Here is a 19269-nt window from a genome sequence, read left to right on the forward strand (position 1 = left end):
CCCTAAGATACACCAGGTCATTACATGGCAATATGTATGGCTCCATACAGGTGTTTGGCTTGGTCAATGGCACAAGACCACAGAAAATGAAGGTACATTGAGGTTTCCATGATATGGCACATTCAATTGTAGAATTATTGAAAATCTGAGGAGAGTGTTGTACGAGATGAAACCACCTTCTAGACCTGCACGGTGTGAGGCACTTAATGCTTGGGAATGTGCTGCTCATGCTAGGGAGAAAAATAAATATACTAGTAGAGCCCAAAGAGCTGTGCGCACCTATGTTGATGCCAGATGGGATGCTGAACAGAAAAGATGGAGGACTGATATAATAGAGGGAGCCAGATTGTATCCATCTTTGATTAGCGAAACATTTGAGGGAGTGAAGGAAAACAAAAGAGACAAGAAACAAAAAGATGGGAAGCGAAAGGAACCAGGTGATTATGAGTGAGGTCAGCGACAGTGATTCTGGAGCTAGCCTTCTAGATGTGCTATTTTCTAAACATCCACCTCATATAATGATACTCGGGAGGAGGGTGGAAATGGCATAAGTGGTAGTGGATAGGTTGTGTTCTCTATTGTCCCAGCAAATGTGACTCCTAGTCCTGTGAGAGTCACTCCGGCTAATGTACATTATGAGAGAAGATTCAGGAATAAATGCTCCAGCTAATTTTGCCCCGAAAACTGTTGATGCTTTTATTGCCCGGTGGTATTGGTCCGGTGTTCCCTATGTACAAGCCCGAAGGCCCTAGAAACACAACTTATAATTTGTCTGCCCCAGGTGCAGTTGGTGGATCAGACAAAGTTGCCCCAGTTACTATTGGTCTGGTGTTCCCTATGTACAAGCACGAAGGCCCAGGAAACACAACTTGTAATTTGTCTGCCCCAGGTGCAGTTGGTGGATCAGGCAAAGTTGCAGCAAGTGCTTATACTGGCGAATTCGCACCCAAGTACTCAAAGTTTGGCGACAGCAGATTCAACTTTTAACCTTTCAGGCAGTGCTTCTATAGCTACTTACTAGAGAATGCCAAAAACTGGAACACCCGTATAGAAACCGCCTGTAAAAATTAGTAGCTGTGCACATGGAGATTGAAATTTGTCTAAAATTACTGTAGTAACACAAACTCTTAGTGACCGGGACGGAAATAGATGAGCAGGTGAATGCTTTCAATGGTGGAGAGAGAGAGAGAAAATTTGGTAGATGAGGCAAAATTAAAATTGGATCTGGATGAGTTGGTTAGTGGGAATCTTAAGATGACTCGATTAGATACTAATTATGAAAATTAACTTCTGTTCATGTGTAAGGACATTACTAAGTGTTCAGCACAGGTTTATGACAAGTTAGCAGAATTAGCTCAGAGATATGAGATATATTTGAACAAGACCAAAGCTTTACATAGGAGTTATTGTGTATGTTTTAATGAAAAGGACATAACCAGTATGGGAACTCAAGGGATGAAAACACAAATTAAATAATTAATTCAAAATATCTGAAAATGGAATGAGTTGAACAAATTGGAAGCTTAATGGGTGAGAAAGGATGATCCAAAGAAACCCACAGGGGAACCACCTCCTACAGTAGGAGAGATGGGTGCAACAAATGTCCTGTTGAGAGAAGTGCCAGGTGGAGGTTATGTACATGTGCCTTGTAGTAGAAGTGATCTTGCATCTTTCACTAATGACTTCCTAAAACTGAGAAAAGCCAGTGAGACAGTTGAGAAGTTGGTGAAAATTTCACAAGTGGTGTGGGTTTCACATTGTGGTTCAGTGTGACTTGTGGGCTGAATGTAAAGTGTCTATTCGGTGGCCTGAATCAGAACCACCAAAATGTTTAAGGATGAAGGGTCCTGCACCTTTAGTGATGAAAAAGTATCAGCAGGTGGTAACATTTTTTAAGTTGAAGGTACCACTTCAAGATATAGATTGGATCATAATCAGTAGAATGGCTTAGGAACCCATAGAATCAATTTATGCTTACTACGAGAGATTGTTGCAGGCATTCAAGCAGTATAGTGGGGGAATGGAGACACTTGAAACCAAGGATGGTGGACATTTTGTGTCAAAGTTTGTGACAGGATTGAGACCTGAAATTACCATGATCATTCAACAACACTTGATTTGTTGGCAGAATTAATCGGTTGATGAGATCTTGAGGAATGCAAAACATTGCAGTGATAAACATGAGATAAAGCATAAGAAGCTGAAGGAGAAGTTATTGGTTTCCCAGATGAAAGCTGCTCAGAGGAGTACTCAAGTCCAGCAATTTATGGGGAATGTTGTTGCTATGCAAGGAGTGTATCAACAGGGACCAGATCCAATTCAGGTTAGAGATAGAGGAGTCCCAATTAATCCCAGTACAGGGATGGATGAGGACATCAATAGTTTGAAGAAGACAACCACTTGTCATTTCTGCAGCAAACTGGGGCACTGGAAGAGGGAATGTTATCTTAATCCAGGAAATCAGCTTCAGATTTCAGGGTTTGTGCCATTTCAGAAAAATAATCCTGCGCAGATACAAAATGTTCAAAGACAGAGAGGACAGAATTTTAATATACCACATCCTCCGGTGATTCAGGTTCCACAACCCCGGAAGCCACAGCAAAACACTAATGGTCCTAGGTTAAATTCAAACCAAGTCCCAAACGTTTATGCAAAAGTGTTCCAAGACAATAATCCTTTCCAACAGTTTCCCATGTTTGAGACATTCGAGAACTATGGTTATGATCAGTCAGCCCGAGGGTGCCTGAGACGGGAGCAAGATTATGTACTTGGTGAAGTCTTAAAGGTAGACGAGAGTGGTCCATTCGTAGATGGTGAACTGAATGGCTACTCCGTGCCATTTTTGGTTGACACTGGTGCTACCAGTTCAACTCTGAGAACAGAAGAAGTTCCAAATCTACCCCTCTCAGGAAAAATGGTCCAAGTTATAGGAGTGGGGAATAAACAAAAGAAAACCCAAGAAACAACAGGAATACCTGTGAAAATAGGACCCTTTGAAGAAAATCACTGACTTGTGGAGTATGATTCTACTTCAGTGAATCTTCTAGGAAGGGACCTTCTCTGCAAATTGAACTGCGTCATCTATTGCCTGCTAACACACATTAAGATGCGGACTCATGATGAGAAAATCACCTTTAAATTGGTGAACGATGAATTTCACTGTACATTGTTCTTTCTGTTGACAATTCATGATATATCATCATATCTAAAAGACACACATAGGCCTGAAGTGTGGGATTTCACAGGAAAAACCATCGGACTGATTAAATGTGTTGAGCCTGTGCGAATCACAATCAAACCTAATGCTGAGTACCCAAGAATGCCTCGATACAATTTGACACCTGAATCGATTGCTGGTATAACCCCTGGGATCAAGTCCATAATTTGACAGATCTTGAAAGAAATTATGAGAAGTCCTTGCAATTCACCCATTAAGGGTGGGCTTACAGCAACGAACTGGGAAATACAGAATTGTACAAGACCTGCAAAGGGTGAAAAACACTGTTGTTCCTTCTTGTCCCATAGTACAGCATCCAGCTGTGATAATGTTTCAGATTCCATGTGAGGCTGAGTAGTTCACGGTCATCGATTTTGGCAATAACCCTGAACAGTAGATAGGGTCCCATTGTAACCAATGGTGTGCTCCCTTTTAACGCCTGCTCTGAGCAGGCGTTAAAAGTAGCCGCAAATAATGAGGCAGTGGAATCTGTTAGATTCCACTGCCTCATTTTTTAGGTCCACCTAACGAGGGAATGCCCCCTTTGCTTGGCAGATTTGGTGCAGCGAGCATCTGAGCCATGGGCAAGATACTAGGACTTTTTGATCTTGGTCATGTTGGGTGGAGAAAGCACAAACCTACCTCCTGAGGGAAAGGAGGTTCCAGTTTTGATCATGGGTCGAAATTACCTCATACCCTTGAAAGACTAGAAAGTCTGTCTTGTCAGAACAGATGGACTGGTACTCAGCATTTGGCTTTGATTGTGCTTGCCTTGAAGTGTTAGAAAACCTCTTACGTTGAAAGACTGCACAAGTTATTCCAATCACAGAGGAAAATTACATTCTCCTGACCGTCTACCTTCTGGTCAGAGGACTTGAGCCACGACTGCAGATACTCAACTAGACTGCAGGTTATGCTTCTAGCGGTCATATTAATAAAATACTTGGACCGCAGCAGTTTTTGAGCTGCAGTTTCCTTGCCCATGTTGAGCATAAGCCAGTACTTTTCACAGGCATATATGACAGAACAGCGGCATGTGTGTCAAAACATATGCCAGAGATAGTGACTCAGCTGACAATGAAGGTGATGTCTGCTGCAGAAGGACAAGACCAATCTAACATCTGCACTTTTCAGTCACTGCAACCTAAATGTGAGTGAAGGGATTTCCCAAAGCAAATGGACACTCCTCAGGGGCTTAATAATTGGCAAAAAAAACTAATAAGAAGTCAGAACCTGGTGTGTTTTATGGGCTTGGTTGGAAATCTCAAGTCAGAGTACATGCCCCTATTATTGCAGTATGCAGCACCTCAAAATCCTTAGCCTTGACAGGATGACAACACCTAGTTAGACAAAGGTCCTCATGGTCACCGGTGCTGGTCTTGCTGCCTCTGTCCAGATCAGTATTTGACTCTCATAGTTATTCCATCTTGCAAGGAGGCTGTGTAGAATATAAATCCAAAAGGAAATCATCGAAGGCCAACAGGAAATGTTGGGATGAGGTCAGGGTGGGTACGGGGATGGAGGTTGGCTGGGCCAGATTGGCAAGAGGGAAGGGTTGCATCAGGGGAGTACTAGAGTACCAGGACTATAGGCAGAAGACCAGAGGGGGCTCTCTTTTCCTCAATTTCACACAAAGCATCTTTAAATAAGCCCAGAGAGAGTATAGAGGGTGTTGGAATTCCTTTGGTGGGTGACCCCAACTAACTGATCAAGGGGTCTACAACTGACAATGGAAGGACAGCTAGGGTGAAATCCACTGGTGCAGGATCCTAAGGAGACAGACCGCGCATACAAGGATGAACCCGTGAGATCCCAAGTGTAGCAGATGAGAAATTAGCACCAAGTCCTGTTTCTCTAGGATGTAAACTATCAGAGTAGGCAGTGTCCAGTCTTCCTTACTATGCATGTAAGTAAGCCAAACATCTGGAGGGACATCATACACTGCATTACTGTGCTGCAGATGGTAATTCTTAAAGTAGGACATGGCGAGCATATGATACTCAACAACGGCATGGCTGACAAAAGAGAATTGCGTCTTAGCCTTCCTGCCAGAACCCCTTTCAGAGGGCCACAGGGCACGCAGGGGCTACTAGGCCAAACAGTGGTGGTTGCGGCCTTTTACCCTGATGTCCAGGGGCTCGGCGTGCAATGAATCCTGAGCAACTGGACCAAGTACCCCTTCAGCACTTGCCTCTCAATAGTAGCTGGGGATGACCAATCAAAGGTTTTTGCGGGAGGTGATGTGTGGATACAGATTAGTAAACACGACTTATAACTCAAAGTGCACACAGTAATGTCAATAAATCAATACCTGCTTTATTTATATGCTCTAAAAGGAATAACACAACCCCTTTGGGGTCAGATGTCTAAGGTCTATCTAGCAAAATCCTGCCCCACTCATCCTTGCAATGTGACCGGGGTTATTCCCCATTCACTGGTGCCCTCATTGAAGAAATGCTCACTAATAGGCTTTACGGAAGCGCTGTGTCCCCTGCAGGGGTAGTGTGTGGGTCATGGGGGCGTGTGTGGACGCATACCCTTTCTAGCATGCAAGGACTCTACTGGAGCACGCATGGAGAGAAAGACTTTCTTTTGGTGCTCACGAGAAACGATCCTGCTGTTACAAGAGCAGCACTACTGCTCCTCCTGAACAGCTTTGATGAGGTCACTTGAAGGGCAAAGCGTGACTTTGAGAGCAGATGGCGGTTTGCAATTTTTCCTGCTCCCTTGCTGGTGTGAAGTGCATTAAGTAGATGCACTTAATCGTTTTAGAAGCCATTTCAAACCCTGAAAGTAATCCACGTCAGCAATGCAGTCAGTTTTACATTTCACGTTTTACCTTTGTTAGCTGTAATAGTTTTTGCTGTTTTCCAATTGTTTTGTTTCCATAGTTTTTCATGCAACAATTACCTTGGTGCCCATTTGGAGGAAGGGATTTGGGCTCCCACTCTAAACAACTACATGTCCTCCGTGGAAATTGAAGGGACTTCCAATCTGTATATATATTTTTTTTTGCTATTCAATCATTTCCCACCCTCTCAGACAGACTTTTAAATGAAGGTAATTGTGCATTAACTTATCCGAAAAAGAGTGTCCATATAGTGTGGCGTTAGAGTTTGACATTAATTTTTTGAGAGAACTTTATTACCTCTAATCTGCAAATAGATATAACCAGTTATGATTTTCTTTGGCCCTAATGACTAAGTAAAGCTGCTCCTTTGTTGTATTGTTAAGAATGTAAAAATAAGCAGACGACGGTTGGATTTTTTAGACATTTAAATGCTGACTTGCAGGCTTATATACTAGGTTGCAAAAAAAAAAGTCTGGCTGGTGTAATTCCTAAAAAGCTGTAATCCATAAAGGGGTTGAAGTTTGTTTTTCCACTTGCAAGTGGTGTAGTGCACCCCTGGCAATACTCCCCTTATGCACAAGTCATGACAGTATATTCCAAAAAAACCTCAATTACATGTATGTTAGTTGTCTTAATTTGCCCAGTGTTGGTTTGCAGCGTGTTTTTACTACAAGGTAAGCAAATTACAACCACCTGAATGTAACAAATACATCAGGACTAGCTGACCTATTTACATTTTAATACGGACAAGTGTGCTGAAGTGAGTGGATTACAAACATTTTATAGGATTCTGTTTCAGCTGCCATGCTGATGATAATATAGACTATGAAGCTCACAAACAATACATTTGGTGCTAACAGATGTTACCATCAAACTCAGGGCACCCTAGCTCCATGTGAAGGACAAAGTGCTGAGTCAACCTGACACTTTAAAACCTTTGAGTTAGTGTTTATGTGCATCTCTTTGCAGGTGGTGTGTTAACTTGTGAAGGTATCTTCTGGGCCAACAGCAGTAAAAATATCTGATCATGGAAGTGCAAGGTTGCAGCCACGTTTCATCCATCAGACCATGTCCAAGTTTCATCCTTCATGTTCCATAATCCATGTTTCACAAAGGCTTCCATTTAAAGGTAGTTCCATGCATACACTCAATGAGATGGTGAACATCCAAGCAAAGTTTACAAAAGTACCACATACACACTATCAACAGCCCCACTCTATTTGCACAGTTGTTCAGCTAGCTTCTCTTCCCCAGACAGGGACCATATAAATCAGGTGAGGCAGAGACCAGCTGATCAGAAGTAACAAGTTTTTCACAGGAGCACTGGGACCTAAAAGTCTTGTCTCTTCACTAGCGGAGCACAGCTATCACATTTAGCTGCAAAGGTCCATGTAAATTTCACTCCCTGGAGTAGAAATTAAATTCTGCAGACCAAACAAAAGCCTGGTCTTCTGCATTTATAGCTCCTTTCCCTATAAGAGGCCCTGTGCTAGGTTGGGTCTTCTAATGTTTTTCGCAGTCTGCCTTTGAGAAACATCCTTTGTCCAAAGCGATGTTTCTGATGGCAGGAAGCTGTGGGGCAGGTTACAAGTCAGAGAATCCACAACATGGGGGCAAAGAAGTGTGAGACCTCTGCACTAGGCTGCCGTCATCCAGCACCTAGCAACAATCAGGGACAGACAAAGGACAGACTTGACCTAGAAACTTTCTCATCTTGTAAAGCAAAACTGCAGCCATATCCTTTCTCCCTACCATTCACTGAATTGCACTGCTCAGATAGACCAATTTGCAGCCGCTTGTTAAATGGAAGGTGTCACTGTATTTGTTTAAGGTAGGCCGGTCTCTTTCTCCTCACTTCAGTGTCTTGGGCTCTTTCATTAAGCTACAAAGCAATACACTTTTACTGTCTGGGAGGCTATTCTCACCTCCATTCTGTGCCATGCTAAACCAGGGCCACCAAAATACTATAATTCCATACTTGGGTAAAACATTTAAAAGTACAATTTTAAGGGTATAAATCAAAAGACATAGCTCCAGGATTTGCAGAATCTCCTTTCAATGTTTGCATTATTCAACCTGTGTATTCTCTCACGTTTATTTGATCAGGAGGGTACACCATCGTTCTAGCATTGCCTGATTTGCTTGAAACTTCCCTATGTATGCTTCCAGCTATTACTTTACACTGATCAGTTGTCCATGCTGAAGCAGTGGCCTAGGAATCCCCTATCAGCAGACTAACTGTTCTCCCTGATTCTACGACCTATCAAAAGTAATTAACTTTGCACTATCTCCGATTCAAATAATGATATTTCTTTCCACATTTTTTTTGCATCCTTGGAGTGCAAATATCTCAAAAGTCTACTCTTTCTGCCTAAAACCCCGAACATACATTTTGACCTTAAATGTCAATTCTTTGCATGCCTCCTGAGAACAGCCTACTGTAGGCAATGTGTATCTTAAGCACTATTTTAGTATTTGTTCAAACTGCCCACACCTCATCTAAAAGATGGAAACCTGTCTTTCTCTGAAAGACAGACTGCTACCTATCAATACCTGATCTCCTTTCACTCATCTACTACTTCCACTGACCATCTCCATGAACTCACAAACACACACACTCCCTAATGATCATACCTGACACTAATTTTAATGCACCAGAAAGGCACAGGCATGGACATGATGACATGGGAATGGTCACCTTGAGAGAAATAGACGGAACTTGTTACCAACAATAGCCAATAACCAATGGACTAACCACTTACCTTCAGTTTCAGAGCAGTGCGCTGCTTTGGCTTAAAGCATTTCAACACCTTGCTTGGGCTAGCAAGTGTTATATAAATGTAACTGCAATACAATACTTGCTCAATGTTAGATCTGACTGCCTTACGGTAGTCATCCCCTAACGTTATGTCTACCTCCCTCCACATTTCTGATCCTGTTTTGCTGGTGCTCTCACCCCTAACCATGGAATCATTGGCTCCTACCCAATTGGCATAATTTATCTATAAGTTCCTAGTAAAGTGCATTAAATGTGCCCAGAGCCTGTAAATTAAATGCTACTAGTGGGCCTGCAGCAAAGATTGTACCACCCACATAAGCAGTCCCTTAACCATGTGTCAGGCCTGCCATTGGAAGGCATGTGTGGGCAGGTTCACTGTCACTTCGACTTGGCATTTAAAACTACCTGCCAAGCCTTAAACTCCCATTTTTCTACATTTAAGCCACCCCTAATGTAGGTCCTAGGTAACCCATAGGGTAGGGTGCTATGTAAGTAAAAGGCAGGACATGTACTTATGTTTTACATGGCCTGGTAGTGAAAAACTCACAAATTGATTTTTCACTACTGTGAGGCCTGCTCCTCTCATATGCCAGAATTAGAACTACCCTTACATACTTTTAAGTGGTAGATTCTGTTCTGAAAGGAGTAGCCCTATCATGTTTAGTATGGCCAGAATGGTAATAGAAAATCCTGCTTGATTATACAATTGGATTTAATATTACTTTTTTAGAAATACCACTTTTAGAAAATTGGGCATTTCTCTGTATTCACTGCTTTCTGTGCCTTACAGCCTGTCTCCAATCCTCGTATGGGTGCTGGTAGACAGCTCCCCTTGTGCATTCCACCCAGACAGCCATAAACACAGGCCACTGAGCCACATCTGCATACTTAATAGGTCTCCCTGGGCAGGAAGGGTGGAGGGGCTCTCACACCTCAGAGGCCAGTGGGCCTGACTACACACAAATGAATGATTTCCTCCCCCCCCCCACCCCACCTTGCCCTCACCAATTCCCCCAACAGGGATACTGGCAGACAGGGCTCAGTTGAAAGTGGTTCTTGTGCACTTCAAAACCACTCTTTGAAGTTTCCCACAATTCAAAGGCATTTTTGGTGTATGTGTATATATATATATATATATATATATATATACACACTGGGTCTGTGACCCTCCAATATCAGATACTTCTCGATCTACAACTGAACTCTATCAGAGGGATTGCTTGGCTGCCCAAAGGACTCATCTGGACTGCTTTGCTGGAAGGACTGCTGCCCTACTTGCTGTCCTGCTGGCTCCTGACTCTGTCTTCCTCACAAGTGCTCTCCCATGGCTTGGATTGAGCTTTCCTCTTCTTCTGAAGTCTCAGGGCCACAAATACTTCACCAAAGAGAAAATCCCTGTAAGTCGGAAAATCAATGCAACGCCTACAGAAATCATTGCAGCGCCTGCTTTGTGGATGACAAAAAAAAATATTTAAAAATTCACTGCATCCCCTACAGGATCGACGCAGTGCCTGCTCCTTCTTACCAGCATGTTGAGGATTTTCAATGCATCATCCCTGGGCATCAACATATCCCCGCTTTGCAGTGAGGAAACAAGGCTGCACTCCTGGAAACTGAGGATACATCACAATGCATCATTATTACCTTGCCAGACAATCCAACACCGCGCACCAAAGCATCTCCTCCTCTGTGGCTCCCAGGCATAACTATTTTTTAAGCAATCCAGGTACTGGGTGTTAAAATGATAAAACCACTTATTCTTAAGGAATGAGACTCATTTAAACCTTTAAAAAGTGACATCTTGACTTGTGCATATTGGATTTTTGTTGTTTTGGTCTTATTTTAAAACAGATAAATACTATCTATTGTCCTAAACTGGTGTGGAGTACTTTGTGGTGTTTTCACTGTGTTACCGTGTGAGTCATTGCACAAATACTTTACACATTGCCTTCTAGTTAAGCCTTCCTGGTCTGTGCCGAGCTACCACAAAGCGAGAACGGGATAATTTAGGTTGTGTTGTGGCTTACCCTGACTAGGGTTGTGGTCCCTACTTAGACAGGGTGCATACCTCTGCCAACTTGAGGCACAATTTCTAACACTAAACAATATGTTAACTTCTGGAGAGTCCACTCCTGGCCCTTCCTTCCCAACGTACTCACCAATAGGTGGCTATGGAGGATTTAAGGGTCAGACAAGGGGTGGTCCTTGTGGTGTAACCTTGGGTTAAAGGGTGAGTATCTAAATTCTGGCAAATACCACTTACTCTGGTAGCACACTTATTTAGAGAGTTGTCACATGCTTTGGACACTCATGGTTGCGATTGCAGTGCACGGGGATGATTCACTGCAAAATTAGAGGGAACGTTGTTCAGGAGTCCCCTTTGGCTCTGCTAGGGAAATAGTTTAAAGTGTCTATGGTGCCGCAGTACCTTCAGCAGGGAGTTCTCTGGTTTCAAGTCTTATCCACTCAAGTAACATGGAAGCATTCAGCCTTTCAACAGGTACCCCATCCACATGCTCTTACAGCTCTGGTCCAGTTCAGGTGAGTCTGGCTACTTGCAGTACAAACTGCAGGTGCAGACTGTCTCCAGAGCAGTGCTACCAGCCTCAACAGTCATCGGAGGTGGTAAGTTCAACTTTCCCACAAATGGGGAGGAAGCTGACCTCCTTCCACCTGGCTGGAACCAAGCAATGGAGCGAAGTTCTCACAGCATTCTCTGGCCTCCTCGTGGTCTATCAGGGAAGAGGTGTTGATGGCAGGGGGCTTCTTCAGTGGTCTCTGGTGACTGCCCAATCTTTGATAAAACTCAGTACCGGCAGTCCCACCTGATTCACGAAATTGCAGTATTTGTGGGCACGTCATTGACTTCTCTGGTGCGATCACCGGTATCACATCAGCCCCCTCCTGGAACACATGGTCGACATCAAGGATCACAAAATCTTGGCACTTTGTCACAGTCACCTCTTTGGTGGCCCCTTCTGGCATACAGGGTCACTGTAATAAGGCTGTAAAGGCTTGGTGCTTGCTTCCCCCCCCCCCCCCCCCCCCCCAGGGCACATGATGCACTGCCCAGTCCACGGAGGTCCTCTCCAGGCAGACAGGGGTTGCCAATTCACTCCTGCACACAGACAATGACCCGATCAGTGCAAAGCAGCCTACTCACACTGGGAGTCCTCTCTGTAGGGCTCCCTACTGGGCCTTGCTCCCTCCAACTCTCTCCTCTTACTGAAAGGCCTCAATGGTCTTGGCAAGCGGGCAGCATTGGTGCTCCAGAGACGATGGTCTTGGTTTCCCTGGCTGATGTCCCCTCACCCATTATGGAGACTAATAGGCCTTGGCCCCTAGTCCTGGTCACAGGCAGAAGTTCCCATTCTCACACAGCCAGTCTGGCGGTCTGCTTGGCAGATGACAAATCTTGGGTGCTCAATCTCCTCTTCTTATGGTCCATTTCCATAGACCAAATGTGATTTAGGATCTAGGTCCTTGAAGTTTTAGGTTGGGGTTCCGCTTCTTTTGAAGGGAACACGTTTCTCTCTTCTTTCTCTTTGAAGGCTGTCCTTTCACAGCAGGAGAGACTCTAAAGCAGAACGTCCCACAGGTCATGGAAGTGACTAGAGTCTGCACCTGGATGTCAGCCAGTGATAGGCACATCAAAGGTTAAATGCAGGCTCTTAATCTACCCTTTATGATTGCCTTATCAGCCCCATCTCCTTCCTGAGATGTATCCAGACCCTTTGCTTGTGATTGACCACTGAATCAAAAAGGACCCTTTTGAAGAGTACAGGGGTAGTCTCTCGCTCTCCCTTCCTCTAGTGTGTCCCACGCCACTCACAAGAATGCAGCAATACACAAATCTGTCTTGGGGTATTTCTCTACTCCTCATGTCTTCACCAGACAGGCTTGGGCTTCTTAAAATGGGCCCCAGGGTCCTCCATGTAATGTACCATTACAGGCACATTTGAAGTCAGTGACATACACAGCACACATATTGTCCACCCCCATGTTCACACACAATCACTGCTCGGTAGTGTATCCTTTCTGTTTTGTTCTATTGAGTGCTATTTGCAAGCACACTGATAGCATGCACACACACACAACACTTCACCCTTCACAGATTGTACTTCTCGCAAGCACACATACACCAAAGCACATGCTTTCACTATGCACACATCCCTGTACTGCGCTCTATCCCTGTACTGCACCATTTCCAGGTACACACACACACACATACATTTAGTGCAGTCACCACTCCAGCACAGTACTCTACATCTGATGTAGGCCAAGGGTGAATTAAGCACACAGCAGTGGAACTTTAAAATCTTTAAAAAAGGTGAGTGAGCTGTAGACCTCACTCAAGTGACACAGAAAAGACCTGTTCACTCCTACCAATCACTACACAGTATGCCAAGACTAATACACTCCTTAACTCTTGGTGAAAGCAGTAGCCTTCCACCACTATGTGGTTAGCTCTTTAGGTGTCACTTCCTGTCTAACAAGACCACAAAATCATAAGATAGTTCTATGTCATGGTGTGCACACACAGCTGCCCATGACAAGGCAAATTAGCATTAGGGTTCAGAAAATAATACAGTTGGGCACTCAGAGAAGGGGTACACATCCTTTACAATGCAGACAACTTTTAGGTCCCCACACTAAAAAACAACAACAACAAAAAAAAAAACATAAAAGAGGCTGCACATGCAAGCAGATTTGAGGATGTGCAAAGCATATCTTAAGTGGTCACAGCATACAAAGCTATGTATTACAACACCTGCAGAAGCAGTTTCTGACCTACCACTACACAGCAGAGATACCGACAGATTGAGAATGGGATACAATCAGCAGTACGCACAAATATCAATCTATTACAGATACATGCTACGAGTAATTTCCCATCCTCTCTAGTTTTTGCTTTGTCATGTTAATCTGAAGAACCAGTGAGCATTTACTTAGTACTTTAATCTTTTGATTTGGCAAACGTGTGAGCACAAAGAACATATATAAAAAGGGAAATAAAAAAATTAAATAAAGCAAGGAATTTAGAAATCTGCAACACACTGCACTAAGATTTTGCCTGGAAAACTTAACATCCTCGACTTTTATCTAAAAACAGAAATCAAAATCAACAGTTAGAGGAAACAGTTTTTGTCTTCCTGTGAATGGCTGCATTAAAAACTAAGATTCTGAACTCTGGCAAAGGAAATCCACGAGTAAGCAAAACAACAACTTGAAATAACTGACAAGTTAGAAAAAGAAAGAAATACAAGACCTATTTTGCAGAAATCCTAAATACCATGTATTAAGGATAAAAATGTATTTCCACATTACCTTGATCACGTTATGAACTGTAGGTAGAAAATAATTGAAATAGCAACAAGTTAAGAGTAAAATCTACACCTAACAAAATTTACAGTGGAAATAAAGCAAACTGACTTGGTTATGATCTTATAAAATTGTTACTTTCTCTCATCCAAGTAGGTGAAAATAAAACCTTTCTTACATATCTGAAGTCAAAAGGAAAATTTACTGTTCTGTGAATTATGAAACAATACAGAGTTTTTCTATATAAAATACACAAGTGTGAACAAGTCATGTCAAAAGTAAAAGATTTAAGTAATTGAGGTGCGGATTTTTTGCATTTATAGGGAGTGGCGTGATGAAATCAAAGTAAACATCTTTTCAGGGCAAATTATTTGTAACTGTTCCGTCCTCGTACCAAGGTGAACCAAACAAATGAACAGCACAAAGTACTTTTACAAGAAAGCAATTTGGAATAATCAGTTTGCAATATGCAGAACTTACCTGGGTTGCATAAAAGCTATGTTTAAATAAAACAAAGTGAATGATTCACTGATGTTTAATTTGCAGTGGGTTCTGCTATATCATATTATCTTTATGTCTGCTTGAGACATTAAAACAAACTATGCTGTCTGAATGTACAATTTAAGGAAAAATCCAAAAGGAAATTAAACACTGAATGTTTCCTATGAAAATATAGGCTAAATAAAGACGTTTACCATAATGTGGTCTAATATTGGTTAGGAAAGTCACAGATGTCAAATTGTTTAATCACAAGCAAAATAACACCTTTTTGTTATTTGAAGCTAGGCAATGCAAGTCAGAATTGACTGCCAATTCTATCACAGTAAGATTATAACCTGCAGTTCAGTTATAAAAAAACCACTATACATCTAATAATGATGATAGAAAACATCCTTTAAGCTGCTAATTTGTAAAGGTTTGTGAAAATACCAATTTGAACATTTCAACACTGTCAGTACACAATGCACTAGTCACTTTGTAGGAGTACAGACCAAAATTATTTAGGCGTACTTCCAATGAATACTATCAACATATTATAATCTTCTTTGCATGATGAAGTTTATGTAAAAAAGAAAAGAAGAAAAAATAAATAAGCTAAAAGGATTTGAGGAAGTTCCTGAATACTGTTTCTCAGCCCAAGAGCATTTCATGATGTGTGATGGCCTAACAGCAGTATATTATGAGTGAGGTGCTTTACATAATTTTTCTAAATATGCTCCCAAATGATACTGCCAAAGGCCTTTATACTGTCCTCTGCAGAAGTATTAGTATATTTAAATAATGCATTAGCCATTCACAGCTTTTATTCAGTTTGTACATTTTTTGTCTATAAAAAAATTTGGTAGTTGGAGGTAACACTGTCCAAAATAAAATACTGTATGAAATTTGGGGAGTACTTGAATGTATCTAGGAGGCATCCAACGGATATTTTTTTGCTCAGCTGTCATTTAAAAATGCTAAAATGTAATTGTCACAGAATACTTGGCAACCATTTCTTTACATAGAAAGAATGTCACCTGCTTGTTTTATGAATCTGTGCTTATATATTTTTCTTCGCCATCCTTATCGTTGTCATCTTTAATGCTTTCTTCAGCATTTTCATTTTCCTCGAATTCGAAAGGCTTTTTATTTGCTCCATCACTGTGTCTGCTTTGGCAATGAGTCTGGTGTTTCTTGAAACCCCTCGGATGATTTGTTTCAAAACTACAACGAGTACACTTATACTGACCTTCAGTGTGGGACATGCAGTGATTTTTATAAACATTTTCTAATACAAAGTTCTTTCCACAATCTTTACAGTGATACGGACTTGGAATATTGTGCTTTCCAACCAAGTGATGCAAAACTGCACCCTTCCTCATGGGACGGCACTCACACATTAAACAGTAATACTTTCCCTTAGCACGTCGCAGATACTTTAACATTGTTTCTTCTTGACTTTGAGCATCTTTTTCTTCTGATGACTCTGATGCATCCTTTAACTCAATAGGAGTCTCATCTCCCACAGATGCCAGTGAGTCATTCAACTGCGCCGGGCTGTCTTCTGGAAACTCCAGCAAATCGTTTGATTGAGAAGGTGTCTGTTTTTCCACTGGAACAGTGGGCTGTGAGGAAGACGCTTTATCTTCAAAATATGTTTGTGTTCCTTGCTTCGGACTTACAGATTTTTGTGAATTTGCTTGCATGTCTTTAGCAGACTCAGAATTGATAAGATTATCTGTAAATTCTGTCACATCATCTGGCCGGGTAGGAGTTGTAGGACTAATGCTATCTTCTGAAAACTTGGGTATGTCTTTTGAAAAAGTACTTATTTCTTCATCATCTGAAAATTCCATTATGCCTTTTGGGCGAGCTGGAGCATCTTCGTTATCTGAATAGGATATTATGCCCTTTGGTTGGACAGGAGCTTCTTTGAGACCTGCAAACATCATTGCATCTTTTGATCGAGAATTTTCTTCATTATCTGAAAACTCCATTTCTTTTGACAAAGTGCGTGTTTCCTCCGTGTCCGAAAAGTCCATTAAGTCTTTTGACCTAGTGGAAGTATCTTCATTGTCCGAAAACTCAGGGATGTCTTTTGAACGAGCTGAATTATCTTCATTATCAAATAACCCAGGCACTTCTTTTGTATGACCAGCATTATAATAGTCATCTGAAAAACCATGCATTTCTTTTGACTGAGCTGTTTTCTCTTCATCACCAGAGAACTCAGGAATACATTTTGGTAAAGGTGCCTCATCATCATCTGAAAACTCTGGTATGCCTTTGGGCAGAGCAGGTGTCTCATCATCATCATCATCCGAAAACTCAGGTATATTTTTTGACACAGAAGCCTCCTCTGCATCTGAAAACTCTGGTACATATTTAGGGAGTACAGTATTCTCTTCTTCATCTGAACATTGTAGTGCATCTTTTGATTGAGACCGGGAATCTTCATCCCCTGAAAAGACTACTTTATCTTTCGAAGTTGTACTATCTTCATTTGCTGGAAATTGTAGGCATTTTGACTCAGGAGGGGTGTCTTCATTGTCTGAAAAATCCATCAACTCCTCTGGAAGAGCTGGGGTTTCTTCATCATCTGAAAACTCCATCATTTGCTTTGGGAAGCAAGAAACCTTTAGACTTTCTGAGAAGTCCATCACATTCTTAGTAACTGCTGGTGTGTCTTCATTGTCTGAAAAATCCATTAACTCACTTGGAAGAGGAACTGTTTCTTCATTGTCTGAAAATTCCATGATATCGTTTGGAAGGCCAGGATTATCCTCGTCATCTGAAAATTCTGGTATGTGTGTCATTTGAGCAGCACTAGCTGCAGGTTTGTTCACCGCAGGGAATGTACTACTGTTATCACTGGATTCAAAATCTTCATCACTGTTACACAACTTGCCCTTTTTCTCTAGTAAATTCATATTTTGCTTTCTTCCTGTGCAGCTAGTTGAGTCTGCATCAGAACTATCTTCTTCATTTGACTTTATTTTTTCTTGTAGGGGGGCTGAAACGCTTTCTTCAGGCTTCACAGACACCGCTATTTGCTCTTTCTCATCTTGTTCACTGGAATCATCCATTGATTTTTCATCTTCACTTGATTCTATCAGAGGCTTGTCATCAGGTTTTGTATTTCCATTTTGCTCCAACTTAGTGGAGAAAACATTATTCAGCTCATTTGCCTGTTTGTCTGGTAATGAATGGCTGGCAGTAATATGATAATAGACATTGCAAAACATCTTGCTGGTGAAAAAACATTTAAAACAATGAAAAAGCTTTGCACTTTTTTGATAAAATACGAGTCTTCCCAAACCAGCTGTATCCATCTCATCACAACATTCCGGATGGATGGTCCCCATATGTATTTGTAAATTTTCATAATCGCTGCCCCTAAAATTGCAGCGTGAACACTCCAAATGGTGTACATCATTCATCTTCATAATTACTTCCATGATTTTAAAGGTGTCAGTCACAACTTATGCAGCAATACTCTGTCTTCTTTCCAGTATTACAAATACGATAACCTAGAGAAAAAAAAACATGTCAATGAAAATAAAGCTTAGTCACAGCAATTCATCTGTGTTATAAAAGAGTTGGATGTGCAGTATATCATTTTGTTCAAATTAATATTTCCATTAAATTTCTGATTTAAAACCAAATAAATCCCTTGTATTAAGTGCTCAAACACAGCTAGAAAGGAGGCATTTCGAACACTTGAATAAACAGTCTATTCAGAGTGAGCGAATCAGAAAAAACACGCAATGAAGTGTAACAAAAGAGGTTGAAGCATGATGTAGGTTTGTTTTTAGAAAAGTCATTAAATATAAAAGATGGTGACCAACAGTTTTGGACCTATGTGATGGGACATGGTTTTAAAAGCAATTATGAGCTTGCAGACATGAATTGTCTGCAACATGGACATAGTCAAGAAGTTGTAGGATGCAAGCTTGTCGGACGATTCGATATGCCCAGGTAAAAAAAAAATAATAATAACTGTGCTCCCTACACTGGCTCTCACCCAAAGTATCTTATTAGAAGGGGGATAATTAGGACAGTGTGTATGTTGAATATTCAAGCACAATATGCCTGTACCATCTGAAATAATGTAAAAAAAACTGGATATGATAGAACAAGCTTCCCCAATTGTGGAGCAGGCACAACAAATATACTACAAGTGACTCCTCACATACTGAACAGGTACAGTACAGGAACAAACTTGTAAGCTTCCCACAGAAATAGTACAAGCATGCACAGCCAGCAGCGACGCATGATTCTCTCAAAAACAGATCAACTACTGCATGGGAAGCATCGGAGCATCACAAGCTTAAGGGGAAAAAGGAGTCAGCACTAATTGCATTTTTTAAGCAAGTACCTTTACAGAGTATGAACAAGATAGCAGAAATTCAGGTTTCATTTTACGCACAAAGAAATAAAGTGAGAAAGCAGCAATAGAATTTCCCAAGCACACAGAACGGGCACATCAAAGGAGGAAATCACTACAATGGTCCATATTATACAATATGTACTGCACCGACCATAGCACAAGAAGTTTCCCTCACACACAGACAGCTTCTCTTGTAAAGCAGGATTAGATAATCCAATGCTGGAGTAATT

At 41.6% G+C, this 19269-nt stretch overlaps 1 protein-coding gene across 1 annotated transcript in view; it reads right to left on the bottom strand.

The window, feature by feature from the left end:
* Window positions 1–14352: 14352 nt before the first annotated feature.
* The window catches only part of CHAMP1 (chromosome alignment maintaining phosphoprotein 1), a 34973-nt gene continuing 30056 nt past the window's right edge, over window positions 14353–19269 (bottom strand). Inside the window, exon 2 of the mRNA XM_069204698.1 lies at window positions 14353–18179. Within this exon, the coding sequence (XP_069060799.1) occupies window positions 15696–18107 (2412 nt within the window). The 5' untranslated portion in view covers window positions 18108–18179 and the 3' untranslated portion in view covers window positions 14353–15695. The remainder of the gene's footprint in view (window positions 18180–19269) is intronic.

The sequence above is a fragment of the Pleurodeles waltl genome, chromosome 8 (genome assembly GCF_031143425.1).
Source record: "Pleurodeles waltl isolate 20211129_DDA chromosome 8, aPleWal1.hap1.20221129, whole genome shotgun sequence".
NCBI lineage: Eukaryota > Metazoa > Chordata > Amphibia > Caudata > Salamandridae > Pleurodeles > Pleurodeles waltl.